Source organism: Gossypium hirsutum, chromosome A07 (genome assembly GCF_007990345.1).
Source record: "Gossypium hirsutum isolate 1008001.06 chromosome A07, Gossypium_hirsutum_v2.1, whole genome shotgun sequence".
NCBI lineage: Eukaryota > Viridiplantae > Streptophyta > Magnoliopsida > Malvales > Malvaceae > Gossypium > Gossypium hirsutum.
In genome coordinates, this window is record NC_053430.1 from 8,364,468 (window position 1) to 8,382,205 (window position 17,738).

General features: G+C 32.1%; 1 protein-coding gene across 3 annotated transcripts; it reads left to right on the top strand.

The window, feature by feature from the left end:
- The first annotated feature begins 8,189 nt into the window (after nucleotides 1–8,189).
- Nucleotides 8,190–17,346, top strand: LOC107926721 (putative 3,4-dihydroxy-2-butanone kinase). 3 transcript variants are annotated; one of them, XM_016857631.2, is made up of 20 exons: nucleotides 8,190–8,419; nucleotides 8,714–8,787; nucleotides 8,864–8,927; nucleotides 9,913–10,025; nucleotides 10,119–10,166; nucleotides 10,429–10,500; nucleotides 10,619–10,708; nucleotides 10,788–10,961; nucleotides 11,138–11,215; nucleotides 11,612–11,667; nucleotides 13,141–13,271; nucleotides 13,342–13,434; nucleotides 13,853–13,917; nucleotides 14,619–14,762; nucleotides 14,854–14,897; nucleotides 16,117–16,200; nucleotides 16,284–16,357; nucleotides 16,427–16,539; nucleotides 16,623–16,721; nucleotides 17,027–17,346. In XM_016857631.2, exons 1-20 carry the CDS (start codon nucleotides 8,380–8,382, stop codon nucleotides 17,180–17,182), a joined length of 1,812 nt encoding a protein of 603 aa, XP_016713120.1. In that variant the 5' UTR covers nucleotides 8,190–8,379; the 3' UTR covers nucleotides 17,183–17,346. The 3 variants fall into 3 exon arrangements, with proteins under 3 accessions (XP_016713120.1, XP_016713122.1, XP_016713121.1); XM_016857633.2 differs by having other exon boundaries at nucleotides 8,197–8,522; XM_016857632.2 differs by having other exon boundaries at nucleotides 8,204–8,419; nucleotides 16,623–16,718.
- The last annotated feature ends 392 nt before the right edge of the window (nucleotides 17,347–17,738 follow it).

Consider the following 17,738-nt stretch of genomic DNA (forward strand, 5'->3'; position numbering starts at 1 on the left):
TGTACATTTGTTTGTATATTTTTTTATTTAAAAATCTCAATCTAGCCACTAAAATTATAAGTATTTTGTTTGTCAAAATTTGTTAACTCGAAATTTTGATTAGATTATCATATGATTAATAAGAAATAAATATATTAACTATTTATCACTATAATGATTGGACTAAAATTTTATTTTTAAAAAATACTAAGTAAACAATGTATTTTAACTTTTTTAATAAAAAAGAAAAGGGTAAATTACACCTTAACTTTTAGTAAGTTTACATTTTGATCATTATAAAATAGTCACTGAATTATTTAAAAGTTTTCATTTAAGTCACTAAGGTGTTAAAATCATTGCTATATGACATTCTCAGTTCGTACTGCCTACTCCAATCGAAAAGTCTCCTACTTCTCTTCTATAATTTAATTTATTTTTCATGAAACAACTCTGAACGTTACAAATTTGTAAATCAAAATCCAAAAGATTTATTCTTCAATCTCTAACGCTGATAATCAGATCAACTTGGATCAGAGATATGTTTTTCTACCCATTGATGGGCATCGATCCACAATACCAATAATTAGATCATTGCTTGAAGCTTGTTAGTTGAAATTTAAAGAAAAAATAACTTAAATAAAAAAATTTGAATAGTTCAGTGACTTAAGTGAAAACTTTTGAATAGTTTAATGATCATATTATAACTTTTTAAAGTTAAATAACCAAAATATAAATTTATTAATAGTTTAGTGAGTTTGGTTGTAATTTACCCGAAACAAAAAACGAGTGGGAGTAGTTCGCGCTCGCCGGCGGAATAGTCAACGTGGTGTAGATGACATTAAAGGTACAAGTTTAGCCAATCGATTCTGACCCTTTTCTTTTGTATTTGTTTATTTGTTCAACTTTTTTTGTCTAGGTCTTGGTCTTCGTTAGAGTTTAGGTTTTAATTATTTTAGTTTTGGGATAAACGTCAAATTTATACATAAATTTTAGTTTAATGTGTAATTTAATACATAAACTTTAATTTGGTGTAATTATACACATGAAACTTGAGTTGTTTTTCTTATATGTATGAAATTTTGATTTTAATTCAATTGTGCACATTTAAAGAATTGAATACATATATTTATTTTTATATCAGATTAATTTAATTGTTTGTGTATGCAATATATTAACATAAAATTGTACTAATTCGATAATGTTATTAGTGTTTTATAAAAATTAAATCAAATCAAAATTTCATGTATAAAACCACACAAAATCAAAGTTCATATATGACTTTGCACATTGGATTAAAATTCATGTATAGTTTTGATATTTATCCCTTTAGTTTTTTACCTTTCAAAAGAATTAGAGTATTTTAATCCTAATCAAATTCGAAAATGAGTAACTAAGTACAATTAGTCACAATATTAATGCTTTTCATTAATTGTATATTATTCTGGTTGGTATAATAACAAACTTAGCCTTCAAAATTAGAGTAATTTAATAAATTTATCTCATAATATTTGAGTAAATGTTGAGGTTGAATTTGTTGAACGTTTTTGAATTAAAGCTAAAATGACAAAAATATGCAAACATTAATTTTATTATTATATTAATCAAAAAGAACGATATTAATGTCATGATTAATTACCTTTAATTACTCATTTTTGAAATTGACAGAGATTAAATTACTCTCTTCTTTTAAAGAAGCCAATTTACTTAGTTTTGAAATTGAGAGGAATTGAAGAGATTCTTCTATCACATTAGATGTAATTAAAATTATATAATTTAATCATTTCAATTTTACACTTGATTTTTTTATATTTTTTTATAAATTTGTTAAATAAACTTTTTTCACTTACTTTAGTACAACTTAATTATTTAGATTTTTAAATTTTTAAATTTTAAATAAACTTTTGTTGTAATATGAAATTTTTAATTATGTCTATTATTAACACTAATAGGATATAACAGTAATTTGTTATATAAAACCAATTGTTTTAAATAATTTATTATAAAATTATGATATATTATAAATTAATCATATTGATATCTAAAATTATATCATGATAGTTTCAAAAAAAATTATATACTGATTTTTTATATAACCTTAATATAATATTATTTATTTATTTGATAAAATTATTTTTCATCATATATAATATTAATTTTAAGTGTCAATTAATTTATATAAAGATTAGATATAGTTTTTTTATAAAAGCCCTTTAATTACCATTTAATTTTTATTTCTTGTGGGATTAGTCTCGAATTCGTGGTTTTTCATGTTTAGAAAATTTTTTTTCTAGTTTTGCATATTTTGAAATTTAAGACATTTTGAGTTCCAATATTTTTCTATGGTCAAAGTTTTAACTTTTTCATCAAATTAAGTTTGAATGAGTTTAAGCTCATGTTTTTTTAACCAAATTTTGGAATTTCAATTCATTTTTCCATTTGTGATTGTATCATTTACAATCTGAATTTTTGTTTAATCGTATACAGTTTATCATTAAAATTATAAACGAAGTAAAAAAAAATTAAATTAAAAGGGAATCGTACTAATTCTAAGCCAATAGGCTTGCTCCATACATCTAATCTTAAATATGTCTTTCAACTATAAAATTATTTATATGTTTTGAAATTTAAAATATCAGAAAGACAAAGAGAAAACAAATATATATACGATTTACGTAGGATAAAGTCACCCTAATTAAATAGTGAGCTGCCTTATTAACAATTCGACATTTCCAATAAAAAAGCTTTCGGTTATAAACAATTACACAAAACTAAACAATATTTAGATATTCCTTATGATTGACCATTTAGTGAAGTAATAGTAACTTTGCAATCTGACTCAACTTAGATATTATCCCACCTTTTTGACTTAATCCAAGAGAGAGTTTCTCATATGGACAACGTTTCAGCAGTAAGTGGATTATACAATATCGGAAAAAATTTTGTCAAATCAGCTACAAACCCCCCATCGACATCGCAAAGGACCACACCAAAAGTAGTCACCCGTCCTCCACCGTACATGTAGCGCTGACATTACATTTCAAGCGGCCTGGCGTTGGTTTAGTTCAGCAATCCGCACCTCCTCCATCACTCAACAACCTAATTGGACTCGTTGGAAAATGGCCCTGGCAGTGTCCCACAGAAGCAGAAAATCATCAACAAAATGCCCAACACTACTCGCTGGAAGAGTTTTATTTTGCCATACCTGAAAATTTGGGAAATGCCATATACACCATAAGATTGTAAACCATCTGCTCTGCTCACTGTCAGATACCATGGTGTCAATAGCAGCTTCGACAGTAGAAAAATCACTGATTTTAGATTCAATTGAAACGCTGGTTCAAACTGTGGGACACTATTTCATGCATATATCATCTTACTCAACCCTTCCATCCTTATTTATGATTGCCTTAACTGAGATCTTGAAAAACAAAGAGTATTTATTACTGCCTTTTCACCCCAAATGTTTGCAAGTGTCCCTATCAAAATTAGATTCACATCAATGATGATATTATTATGCAAATGTCTGCAAGAATCCATCCCAACTTGTAATTGTAAACCAAATACCATAAGCGAGGATCGGTGATGAAACAAAGTTAGTAGTAGTGGTAGCAACAAATGAAGATTGAAACAAGAAAATGATCCATTACTTAAATAAATATAATTAATAAATTAAAATTTTTCAAGTTTTGTACAATAACGAAATTCCAGAGACTTTTTCAGCTTGTGCATAGCAGAATATACAAATTAATTTTTTTATTTTTTTTACAAATATTATTGTATCAAAACTCAACTAATTTATTTATTGCATACATTTTATTGTTAGGCTTTGGGCCATTTTGGTATTACGGTTGAGGTTTAAAAGTGTTTCTGAAAAACTGTTGTTGGGAAAATTGTTGTGAAAAAAACGTGATTTATTAATTTTAGATATTTGGTATTATTATCAAAAATTGTAATTGAAAGTTGAAATATTCATTTTAAACATGACATTAGAAAGTAAAAAAAAATTCATATAATAATTAATATTAATTCCATCTATCTATGCAATTTAAAATTTTCAAAAGTTATATAATTACTTTTAAATTTATAAATTTAAATGATATTTAAGTAATTTAATTTAAGAATATAAATAATATATTAGAAATTAGTAATATTATTACTTTTACTTCAAAATAAAAATTACTATTAATTTCATACATCTATTTAATTTAAATATTATAAAAATAATACATCGTAATATATCCATATTCAAGTGGACTCGTTAAACTATAAGTAATGGCATCCCTTGTAGCTTCAATTTCGCAACCATATGAATTGTTGAATTCACTCTCATCATCACTTTCTTCATCTCATTAGTTTCATATTCCATAAAATCCACATCATATAAACCTCCATGTTTCCAAATGAAATTGTGTACCACCATTGTTGTAGCAACAACCAACCTTTGTTTTCTAAAACTATAACTTGACATATTCCTTAAAATGTCCATTTTTTAAGTATACCAAAAGTTTGCTCAATCACACTACGTGATGATGAATATGCATGATTGAATACTTTTTCTTTATCATATATAGGCTTATCTCTACGAAACTCAGGTAAATAATATTGTTCTCCTTTATATGGTCTAAGAAAACCTTTCAATTGTGGATATCCAAAATCAACAACATAATATTTTTCATATATGTCATAAGATAACAATCAACCAATTAAAGAATTTATATTTTTTTTATAAATAAATAAATTATCAATTGGTGGATGTGAAAATTTTAGTCTTGGATCTCGATTTGCATCAAGGAATATTCTAGTGGCATGCGTTGATCTTTTTCATCCAACCACTATAAATGTGAAACGTATATTAAAATCATATACAACAATAACATTCTGAGTTGAGACACTTTTTTTTTTCGATGTAAGAAATTTGTTCATTTGATGAAAGAATTCGCTACAATATGTGTACCATCAATTACAACTATGAAATCCCAAATAAATAATCTTACATGCAGATTTAATAAAAAATATATTAAAACATAATATTGTACACTGAAATGTAACCTTAAAATGTGGCATGTATGTGTAATCATTGTATATTTGTTCAGCTATTAAACTAAAAGTGGGATCATCTAGTGCAATTATATCCATAGCCAACTTTGAAACTTCCTCAAGTACAATTGCAAAATATTGACTTATTATCGATTTAGACCTTTGAAACCTCTCTCAACATTGAGAAAATTTTGCACCAACACCCAACATGTAACACCCAAAAATTTTCATTTTGACACGTAACGCTACACTGATGTCGAATATGTAAAATTTTGAGAAAATTTGGAAAATGGGCCAAGTAAATTATTCTTATGAAAATAAGTGTATCTTTAAGATGGAATTTTATGAAAATAATTCTAGAATGGAAAACGAGACTGTAATGCCTCGGATTTTGGGGTTAAAATTTTTGAGATTTGTGATTAGGGTCTGCGCGTAGCTCGGCTAATTATGTGTGTTTTCGCATTTTCGTTTTAGAATAGGCTTGCTGGTTTGGTGGTTGGCTGTGTATTAGTTTGTCTCTGGGTTCTTGGTTCTTGGTTCAAGTTCTTTTGTGTGCATTCTAAGGAAACAATTTTGCTTTAGAACCCCAAATTGTTTTACACGTTCCCATATTTCTCTGTTTCTTCATTTGAAGTCTCCAAACATTTTTATTAGAGGAATTATTTGCTCAGTCATCAGGTGCGAATCGGAATTGGCGGGTTTGCGGCGTCAGTCATTTTGGGCATTTTGATCGCGAATTAAAATATGGGTTCTAAACTTTCCTTTTTGTTATTGAAATACTAAATTGATTCTGAGTAATTTGACATAATGAATGTGTTCTAAACAGTATAACTTGGTATCGTATTGCTTTGAAATTCAGCAACCCTTTTTGTGTGATTTGGTAGTTGAGCAATTGAGGTTTGTATTGGCTTTAAATAGCATGAATTCGATTTATTATGGTGTTTTTTGAAATACTTTGATTATGGGTCATTTTAGTGATCGGAAAACGAGACTTTCAGTCAATTTCGGTGTGGTTTTGTGACCACACGAGTGGCCACACGAGTGTGTACCCCCACACGGGTGGTTGACACGATCGTATGAAATTAAGATTTAAGGTTTTCGGGCTACTTTGGGTGCCACATAGCCTTCCACATAGCCGTCTGGCTGATTTGGGAAAAATAGTCGATTTTCACACAGCTGTGTTACCTGGGCACACGGGCATGTATGTTTAGGAATTGGGGATTTAGTGATTTGGTGCCACATGGCCGTCTGGCTAATTTGGGGATTTAAAGATCTTACACGGGCAAATATTTTGGACACACAGTCGTGTCTGGTGAGCACACGAGCATGTGAGACCCTCGCACGGTTGTGTCTGCTATGTACTCTATTTTAGCACAAATGGACAGAGAGTTACATGGTCGGATCACACGGCCATGTCCTTAGGTCACACAGGCATGTGCCTCCTTCCACACAGGCATGTGCCCATCATATGGGCGTGCTGACCTCCCCACACAGCCTAAGCATTTCCACACGGCAATGTGGCCCTTTCTCGCTGATTTTTTATCTGTGTCAGTTTCAGGCTTCATTGGGTTCTGTAGGTTCCAACTCTTAGCTAAGTCTCAGTAATGGTGGTCAGGACTTTGTTTCGGCTTTGACTTGTGTGTTTTTTTTGTTACAGCTTTATGTAAGTAACTCGTTGAGGGTTATTCGATGTTATTATGAAATTGATTCTGAATCTGGGATAGTGTGTGTATGCATTTCTAAATCTATTTGATTGGTGTGTAGGAGTCTATATGTGATGTGCATTCTGTAACTGCACAAGAATTCTATGATCGGTGTCTAGATATGAGTTTTTGTGTCCAAATAACTATCTGGAAATTTTGTATTTTGATTCTATACGCCTGTCTGCATACATACTTTTGCATGAAATCATTTAGGGTTTGGTTGTGAAGAGAAGGAAGGTTGATTCTGATCTGATCTGGTAGTTTAACTGTAACTTATCGGTACAGCGGTTTACCGTACTGTACCGCATGTATGTCAGCTTTGTTGTGTACTATTATCTGATCTGGTAGTTTAAACTGCAACATGTCTATACAGTGGTTTACCGTAATGCACTGTACTGTAGATACGTCAGCTTTGCTGCATATTATTATCTGAGTGGCTTAGTCCAAATACATGGTGTGTAAGGTTGGATGGGGCTTTCGAGGTCCTATGTAGTGTGTTTGGTTAGATGAGCTTAAACAACTCTATTAGGGTGTGATCGGGGGACAGAGAGGTGTTTTGTCTGAACGGGTAAGTTTTCACTACTTGGCTGCATTCATAAGCATTTGTTTAAGCAATTGGGTGTAAGTTTGTTTGTCTGCATTCTATCTGTTTGACTTATCATTTGTGATTGTTCTTGTGTGTAATGACATTTGGTAACACTGTGTGTGATGATAAGTGCTTTGCTTAAGTACGTTTCACTGTTATACTATTATCTAGAATTCCGGTCTGTAATTCTGTTATTGGTCATGTCTCGAACTCACACTGAACTCGTGTAGCTCACCACCTTAGTGTTTCCCCTTTCAACTACGTTCCCGATTTCTGTTGCTAGACTCGGCACGCCGGAGGTCTCGGAGTTACGCGTTTTAAATAATTAGTTTAAGTACTGTTTTAAAAACTGTGGTATGAACTTTTGTATTAAATACAAGTAAGCATTATTGGGACTGAGTTTCTTTGTAATACTGAAATTTTATATCTGAGAGTTTTTACAAAACTTAAATATTGTAATGTTTTCGGTTTGTTAAACTAAAATTTTCCCATGATCGCTTCGGTGATTAATGTAACCTCCGAAATTCAGTCTAAACTTCTAGGCCGGGTATTGGGGTGTTACAGAGATAGAAAGACTAAATTATAAAAATTAAAAAGTTTAAGGACTAAAGTGTAAATTTAAATAAAAATGAGAAAATGAAATATTATTGATTATTTTTTATGGAAACCTATTAGATTATATATTAGTGTGATAAAAAACACTTTGGAGCTAAATTGGAATAAATTCAAATATATACGAATTAAATTGTAAATTTTTCAAGGAATGATTAAAAGTGTGATTAAATTAGCATTTAATAAATAAATTTAAATCCAAAATTTAAATTAGGTTAGTGAAAATTAGCATAAACAAATATATTGGCCACTAATTTTCCATTAAAAACAATAATTAAAAAAAAAAAACAAGTAAATTGGACGTCCGGACAAGTAACAACTCCCCAGTCTTGAAGTCTTAGCTAAAGCAAAGACAAAAAAATTCCATAGTTCGAACACCTAACAAAATCAAAACCTTTTATCCCCACTCTCATTTCTGAATTGCGAATTTTTGCAGAAGCATACAGCAAAGCAGAAACGATTATGGCTTTCCAAGGGAAGAAACTCATCAACAACCCCAATGGTTTGATTTATTCCTTCTATTTATTTCTCAGCAAATCAAACTAAGGAGGAAGCAAGGATTTTGCTAAAATAGAACCAAAAAAGGAAGGCTTTTAGGCAAAATGGTTACTATTTCTTTTCTCATTTAACTTCTTTTGTTTCTCGATTGCATTACTTTACTATCGTCCTTCTACCAATCTATAATATATGAACAATGGAAAAAAAAATTGGGTTACTTATTTTTAAAAAGAATTTTAACATTTTAATAGTCTGGTTTATGAATTGTTTTGACGTTCTTTTGTTTTGGTGGTGGCAGATGTGGTTACTGAATTTATTGAGGGTCTTGTTGAAACCTATCAAGGATTGCAATACTTGGATGGCTTCCCCGAGGTTATTTGGTTTCCTTTTTGCTCTTGTTCATTTCTGCAATTACAATTATCCAACATTATAACTTCTCCGTTTGCAGGTGAAGGTTGTATTACGTGCTGAAGTTTCAGGTGCAACATATGACAAGGTCGCTGTGATATCAGGTTTGGACCCTAAAAAGCCCCTAACACTTAATATCTTTTTTTTGGGTAAAAGTACCATGGAGACTCCTGTACTAGGAGTCAGATTGTATTTTCCCCCTCTACCTAAAAAATGAGCAAATTAGACATTGTATATTAGATCAAAGAGCAAACTGATATTCTGTTAAAAATTTCATTCATTTTTGCTGTTAAAAATTGGTCTCTATATATCAACATAAGGTACACGTAGTCACGCTAGTTTTTAACAGTACAAATGGATAAATTTTTTAACAGAAAGGACTAATGTACTCTTTGATTTAATATATAGGGAATAATTTGCCCTTTTTTAAGTAGAAGAGGCAAAATGCAATCTGACTCTTAGTACAATGGCCTCCATAGTACTTTTATCCTTTTTACGTGATATGGAAAATGCAATTTAAATACTATATACTTTGTCGCTTTTAGTATCTTCATAAGCTATGATGATTTTCAAACAAGTTTTAAAGCTACAGTAACTTTGTTCAACATCATCTTTGTTAGGCAACTATGTGGTCCAATAATATTCCTTGAATGTATGCCAAAAAGAGTCCTATCTCATCTAGAAAAAATATTGTAGTACTATTCTAATTGTCCAGAATTCACTATGGATTAGTTGGCATGCATGGTTGGCTATAAAATTTGGATCACACATGATTCTGTCCGAATAGTTCTCTGATCTTTTGCATTGAGAGTTTAATTTCGTCAATGTAGCCACTTATATTTTAACTGTATGGGCTAATTTATATCCGTCAATGTTCCTGATTGCACATGTTACATTACTCTTCTTACACTGTGTTTAAAAAGAAAATATATGAAAGAAGAAAGGGGAAAAAAAAAGTCTATTAAATCTCTGTCTGCAGGAAATGGTTATCATGCCATGTGATATTTGTCTCTCTTAGGAACCCTTTTTGAAAAATAAAATACTGAGAACAGTAGGCAGGAGTTTTTTTTGATAAAATTTGTGATGCAGGAGGAGGCAGTGGGCATGAACCTGCACAAGCTGGATACGTGGGAGAAGGGTTGCTAACAGCTTCAATTTGTGGAGATGTTTTTGCTTCTCCCACAGTTGATTCAATTTTAGCTGTATGCTTCCCTTTTTTATGGTTTAAGAGGATATCTATCTTCCTGCTAAAATTATGTTAACATTTTCCCTTTTGTGAATAATTATTTCATCAGGGCATTCGAGCTGTGACTGGTCCCATGGGGTGTCTTCTAGTAGTCACGGTATTTCTCTATCCTGAATCAGGTTATAGGTTTGTTTTTATTGGGGTATGCGGTGCTTTCAAGATGTGTGCTCTAATATTATTATTATTATTATTATTATTATTAGAAGATACCTCTCTTTAGTTCTCCCCGACCCTTATGAAAATACATTGTTAGACTTGTTAAGCTAAAGGTTAGAAGCATCTCCAGGTTTGAAGCAAGGAGCATGTTTTGAGGGTTTTATTTCTTGTTCTAATTCATGGTATAACCTGGATGTTGACAGAATTATACTGGTGACCGCTTGAATTTCGGTTTAGCAGCTGAGCAAGCAAGATCTGAAGGCTATAAAATAGAAGTATGTTTCCCTGCTAAACATGATCTTTTTAAAAGTAACATTTTATTTCTTTGACTGCCCGAATCATTGTAAGGGAGAATAAAATCAAAATGTGGATAAAAATCCTTTTTTTTTGCAGACTGTAATTGTTGGAGATGATTGTGCATTACCTAAATCTCAAGGCATTGCTGGACGAAGAGGTTTGGCAGGAACAATCCTTGTAAATAAGGTTCTCTCTCTATCTCTCTCTCTCTAATTTTTAACAAGATTTTCCATTGTTTGTGTACCCTTCAATTTTCGAGATGCAGGTTGCTGGAGCTGTGGCTGCTGCTGGCCTTTCTCTTGCTGATGTTGCTTCAGAGGCAAGACGTGCATCTGAGGTGGTTGGAACTATGGGTGTTGCGTTATCAGTTTGCACATTGCCTGGTCAGGTCACATCTGATCGCTTGGGTCCAGGGAAGATGGAACTTGGTCTAGGCATTGTGAGTTACTTTATAATTATTTCTACAGAACCGAGAGAAGTTGGTTTTCTTTTTCTTTTTATTGTGTTGAGTTGCTCACTTTTAGACGAAAGTACTACATGCTTAGCCTTTGAGTGTTATCTGGCACTTTGCTTTCATTACTTTTCATGTTTACCTAACTAGTGTTATTCTCCTAGCATGGGGAACCTGGTGCTGCTGTGGCAGACCTTCAGCCTGTGGATGTGGTGGTTACTCATGTTCTTAAGCAAATATTGGTATGTCCCTGTAGTGGAGCACCAGCTTATCTTTTTCAACACTCTGCCTTCTTTCATTACCTCTAAGGAAAACTTTATGCTATAGGCATTTCATACCACTAACTATTATGATGTCTACTATTGCTTTTGTGAAGAAAATGCCTTGAGTTGTTTTCTTTGGTAAAGTAGGGCACTATTATATCTTGTTTTGGTTGTCTTCTTTTTATTATTCTACTTTGAAGGTACCAAAAAAATGCATATAATTTCACCAGAAACTAGTTAAGTTGCACTTTGGATTCAATTGATATTTTTCTATTTGAGCCTTCCCCTTTCTAGTTTGCTTTAGTTAAGTCCAATTATTAGTGATGCTGAAGGCTTTCTAGTTTGCCATTAATTTTAATTATATAATATTTTCAGGAAAGTAATTATATTCCAATTACTCGAGGCAATAGAGTGGTGCTCATGATTAATGGGTAAGTATGAATATTAATTTTCTTTTTTTGCTGAAAAAATTTTGCCTACTTCCTTCTTGGGGTTCTAGGGGATGTTTTGTGGTTAGTATGGTTTTGGGGCTTTGGAATTTGAATCTATTGTGGTTCTAGGAAGTATGGTTGCAATTCATGGTTTTGTGGTTAGTTTGTTCATGCTCTATGTTGTTTAGACTTGCATTATCATTGGTATTTATATGGATACAAGATTATGGGACTAGTTGTCGCTATCAAAAGAAGAGGTAAGGGAAAAGGACGTGGATTGAGGGCTGAGAATGACCTTAAACCTATGTTGCTTGGACTCATTTATGGGTATGTGCCTAGGTGTCTAACTTGTCAATTCAGTTAAACTCAAGATTTGGAGATACAACATAAAAGGATTTGGGTGCGGGGGCTCATTTTATATATTTTTTATTAGGCTATTTTCTTTTTAACCATTATTGATTGTAAACAATTTTGAAAAATAATATATAAATTAAAATATTAAATGGATTATACATTCAATGAAAAATAATTTTGGGCCTTCAAACCCAAGTTAATAAAGACCCAAAGACTAATGTACATAGGGTTTTTTTTTTTACATTTCACTTTTTCTTTTAACTTTACTTTTTTTTAAAAGTGAGTACTTGATACACTGGCAGTGCATCATTTTCAACCATTTATTTAATATTACTTAATCTTTCATTTAGTTTTTAATTAATTACGCTTACATGTTTCTTTTCGTAATTTTTTTTCCAATATTTTCAATAGATTTATATATTCGAAACGATTTTAGTTATTTCTTAATTATTTAAATTTCAATTAAAAAATTAGAGTTTCGCATAAGATGAAGATCAAAATTAAAGGTATAGTAAATGAAAATATGAGAAAGAAGCATTAAATTTAGTTGTACATAATATTAAGTATTAAAAAATTTTAAAAATATAATATAATTTACAATAGCATAATTTTGCATAATAATGGCTTAGTTAGGTGTATGTTAATGATTAAAGGTTCATTTGGGTATTAGTTAAAGTTTAACGGCTTATTTGGATGTAATAAAAGAATAAGAACTTATTTAAATAAAATGAGAAGTTTATTTGGATGTAGTAAAACTATAAGAGCTTAGTTAAATGAAGTGACAAAATTTAAGTTCTTATTTAAGTACCAATTAAAGTTTAAAGGCTTATTTGGATGTAACAAAAGTATTAGGGCCTATTTAAATAAGTAAGAAAGTTCAAGGGCTTATTTGATATATTAGCCATAAAAATACTTTTATCAATAGGCTCATTCACCATTTTAAGCTCAATAAAAGCTTTTTCTTGATGAATGCTTAAATTATCTTCCTAATTGAGCTTGGTTTGGCTCATGTATTGATCCATTTGCATTTATGTTGTGGTTTTTGTCCAAAGTATCTTCAATACTTTTATATTGTTCTTGTTTTTATTCTCATTATTTTAAAGATCTTATGACATGCAGATTAGGTGCCACTCCTGTGATGGAACTAATGATTGCAGCTGGAAAGACTGTCCCTAAATTGCAGCTAGAATTTGGACTACTTGTTGAAAGAGTGTATACAGGATCATTTATGACCTCTCTCGATATGAAAGGTTTGTTGCTAATAAAAAAACTTCATTATTTATTAGAAATATTTCATTGTTAGTACAATGTTTCTTTCAGGATTTTCAATCTCTATAATGAAGGTAGATCAAACTCTGTTGCAACACCTGGATGCTTCCACTAAGGCTCCACATTGGCCTGTTGGTTCTGCTGGTTTGTGAATGTGTTAGAATTTTGATACTTTGTGTTTATGTTTCCATTTTTATTTTTGACTTGTCTATAAGATGCTTGAAGAAATTTGGTTTAATGAACACCATCTATAACATGATCTAGATTTCATTGTTAAAAATGTAATCTTGACCTTTTTCACTTTTCTTGAAATACCTGTATTTGCATCTATGTTTAATACATTTGATTATGGGTCTAGCGGTATAACCCTTCAAATACAAAGAAATTCCTAGAAAAAGTTAAATATTCCTTTGCTGGACACTTACTTGAATTTGATACTCATACCCTAGTCTAAGGCTAAGCTACATATGTTACAACAGTTAACCTTACTAGGTTGAAATTTTAAATTAAAGTTCAGAGGCAAACTGCGGTTAATTTTGCCCAAGTGCTTGTTTTCTTGTAGGTAATCGTCCACCGGCCAAGATTCCAGTTCCATTGCCATCATCTCGTTCAATGAAGAGTGATGAGGTAGGTCCAGGAATAATTGGCTTTATAAAAGGGTATATTAGGAATGGACATGTCATTTATTGATGAAATTTCCAATTAATGGTTTATGGTTAATTAGCATCCCTTTCATACAGAATATGGATATTGGGCTTTTAGGTGCTTTACCAAAAAGTAAAGAGTGTAGGGAAATTGAAACATCCTTACATGTAACAAAGGGTCAAAAAAGTGCACGAGTTATTCAATCTGGAGCTTGTGGACAAGCTCTTTTTCCAGGAGGGGAGTGATGTTAGACATCAATTAATTATTAAATCAGTTTATTATTTTATTAGGAGCAGTATTAGAAGATTTTATTCATGAGATGTTTTTTTAATTAAAATATTTTAGAGAGATATTGAAAGTCTTTCTTTATTTAGAGTCCTTGTTTTAATTTACTTAGCTTATAGGTTTTTTTTCAAATTAGTAAACCTATGTAAAAGTCAGAATTTATTGCAATATTTAGAGGTTTAAGACTCTCTCTTAACGAGTCTAAGGTCTGAAATTCCCTTAGATGAGTTCCACACTCTCATCATAGGTTATTTGTGTGGAAGAAACAAAAACAAGGGGGAAAGCCCCACTGAGTCAAACGATTTTTCTACAAATCGTCCGGAAACTCAAGTCTCAATCTGTAACTTGGGACTGTAACGCCTTCATTCACGCTGACCTTTCTTGTCTGTTTTTGGTAGTTATTAAGTCGGCCACTGCAGCTTACTGAACAGGGCCATATTCTTGAAGTGGCTATTGAGGCAGCTGCAAATGCCATAATCAATATGAGAGATATTTTGAATGATTGGGATAGCACAGTTGGTGACGGTGACTGTGGGTCAACAGTAAGTTGTGCACTCAAACGGTCTTAGTTTATTGTTTAGCTTTTGGTTCACAAGTTATTGCATGATATGCAGGATTAATTTGCTTTTGCAGATGTATAAAGGGGCAACAGCAATCCTTGATGATATGAAAAAATAGTATGCCCTTTCTCCGTTTTTTCCCTTTTGTTTCTTGAATAGGGGAACCATGATAATTGTGACAATCCTCGACCAGAATGCTGGGACATATATGTAGTTGTGGAAGTTGTCTGCCCACTATAATGATTGGTTTTTAGGTGCTGAACATGTTTAACTTTTTGATGAAGTGTCGGAGGTTTCTACAAGTCATTATTCTAGACGTGGTGGAAGGGATATATTAACTGAGGTTAAAATGATTTTCTAGTCCCTGTACTCTTTGTACATTTGAAATTTAGTTCATTTTATTTTCAAGAATTTAGTCCTGCTTTTTGGATTTAATAATTCAGATCCAATTGTTAACACGATTAAATTTATTTTGTGAAATTTACTAGTGTGGTATTTTGAAATAAACAAATACTCACTCGGTAACCATATAAAAAATTAAATGCAATGGATGCAATGGACTTAAATTTAACAAAAAAAATTTAGCAGTATTAACAATGACTTGCTTTTTTAAATCCAAAAAGTAGAGGGACCAAATTCCAAATATACGAAGAGTGTAGGGATTTGGAGTCATAACCAACTTTGATCTATAAGGCTTGCCAAATGTAAGGTGTTAAATATATTTTTAAGATTTCCTCCAATGTTAGGAGACGCAGCTTTCACATATTATTGGTTGTAAAACTACTTGGACCTTACAATGGTGAAATATTTGTGAACATTTTGTATTTCACTTATTATGCAGTTGTATTAGTGTCATGGCAATGCCAAGAGTCTAGGAAAAATAGTTGGTTGTAATGCTTCAGAAACTTGGATGCCCATGATTCAATAAGAGAAATCTCTCCTAGTAGAAATATCAATGTATAAAACTATTATAGTCAAACAGGTTGCTGGAGTTTGTGTTGCTCGGACTCCTCATTTTTCTTGAAATACCTGTGTCTAACACTCGCCTCTAACACATGGATTTGATGATATAACCTCCAAGGATGAAGAAAAAACTTAGAAGAATCTAACCATACTTATGGCCATTACATACCTGTTTCTGGTCCTCACACCCGAATTGGTATGACTTATTGGGTAATTGCTTTAATTGCTGCCATTATTGTTGAACGATAGTTCAATTTGGAAGTGTTATGCATTGGTTGATAGCTGTCTTTGCATGTGAAAGAATGTTTTTACACCTTAGTGATTATCATGCTTTTCATTCATTTCTTGATGAATAATCTTCATCTGGTTCCAGCTATCCTTTGAATAATGCCGCAGAAACAGTGAATGAAATTGGATCATCTGTGAGAAGAGCTATGGGAGGAACTAGTGGGGTCTTGTAATTTACTTGCCTGTTCTCTGTGCTTGATATATATGGACAGATCATTAGAAATATAAACTCAAAAACTTCACTTTGAACAGATACACTATCTTTTGCAAGGCAGCATATGCACAGTTGAAAGCAAACTCAGATTCAACTGTCACAGCAAAGCAATGTGAGATGATGCTCTTCATCTGAAAGATTTTTTGAACTAAAACCTTGACTAAAGAACTCTTGATATCAGGGGCTGAAGCACTTGAAGCTGCCATCGCTGCAGTCAGTAAATATGGTGGGGCTAGTACTGGATATCGCACGTTATTGGATGCTCTTATGCCTGCATTAGCAGTTCTTAAGGAGGTTATACAGAACAGCAGCCTTTCTTTGCTCTTTTTCGTTAATGACGTTTAAGATTATGTACTAATATTTTGTGTTGCAAGCAGAGGTTAACTAGTGGTGAAGATTCTTGTACTTCTTTTGTTCTCTCATCTGAAGCAGCAGTGGCAGGAGCTGGATCAACTAAAGACATGCAGGCCCAGGTTGTTTTATCACTTTTTCCTTTCCTTATAGACTTCATTTAGGATTGTGATTGCAATTGGCTGGTCCAATTGTCTGGTTGTTCTTGGGTGCAAAATTTTATTAAAATGATGTGATGCTACATGCCATATCTCAAAAGCATTTTCAAGTTATGTGCTGCAAATAAAACTCTAGAAACCATACAGAAGCAACTTACTAGAAGAAACAGGACTGATCACAAACAGACACATATACATACGTAGTGTTGTTGTTAGTCCTAATGCATTGCACACCATATGTCTAGGGATGTGATGGGTTGGTGTTTATGCAGGCTGGGCGGTCAAGCTATGTGTCAGCAGCTATACTTGCAACAGTTCCGGATCCTGGAGCGATGGCAGCAGCTGCGTGGTACAGAGCTGCAGCTTTGGCTGTGAAGGATAAATTCCATCCTTCTTTTAACTCGTCTATCAATAAATCAGAATCATAATATTCATTTGTAGTCTTTCTTTAATCGAATCTACCAAAGCGTTGCTTTTGTGGTTTTAGCCTTGCTTTTCAAAAGTGTTGTAAAATAGAAAATATGTATTTAGACTTAAATTATAATAAAAATATTAAAATTATTAATTAAGTAAATTCAAATCATTTCATTAACTCATAAATGTGTACATCCAAAGCCCAGAAAAATAGAACATTAAGAAAAAGGGCAAACAAGCTCAGCCCAAGCCTTAGACATCCAAACAACTCCAGTGTGATCGGTGGAGCCCAGGGTTATTGTAACCAAGCCGAGCAGGTCTGCCAGCGAGGAGCCAATGCTGTCGCCACCGCGAAGCTCGTCAAGAACATTGATTGAACTTTAATCCAAAGCCTTCGAGCGGGCGTCAGCATCTAGATAGTGAGAGTCTGGAACAAGTTCAGATAAAATAATTATAATTGATGTTAAAAATGACAGAAAAAAGTGTTAGAATTTACAAGTGACAAAATAGGGAATTTACAAGTGACATTTTAATATTGATTAGTATAAAATGTTTTAACCTAATATAATA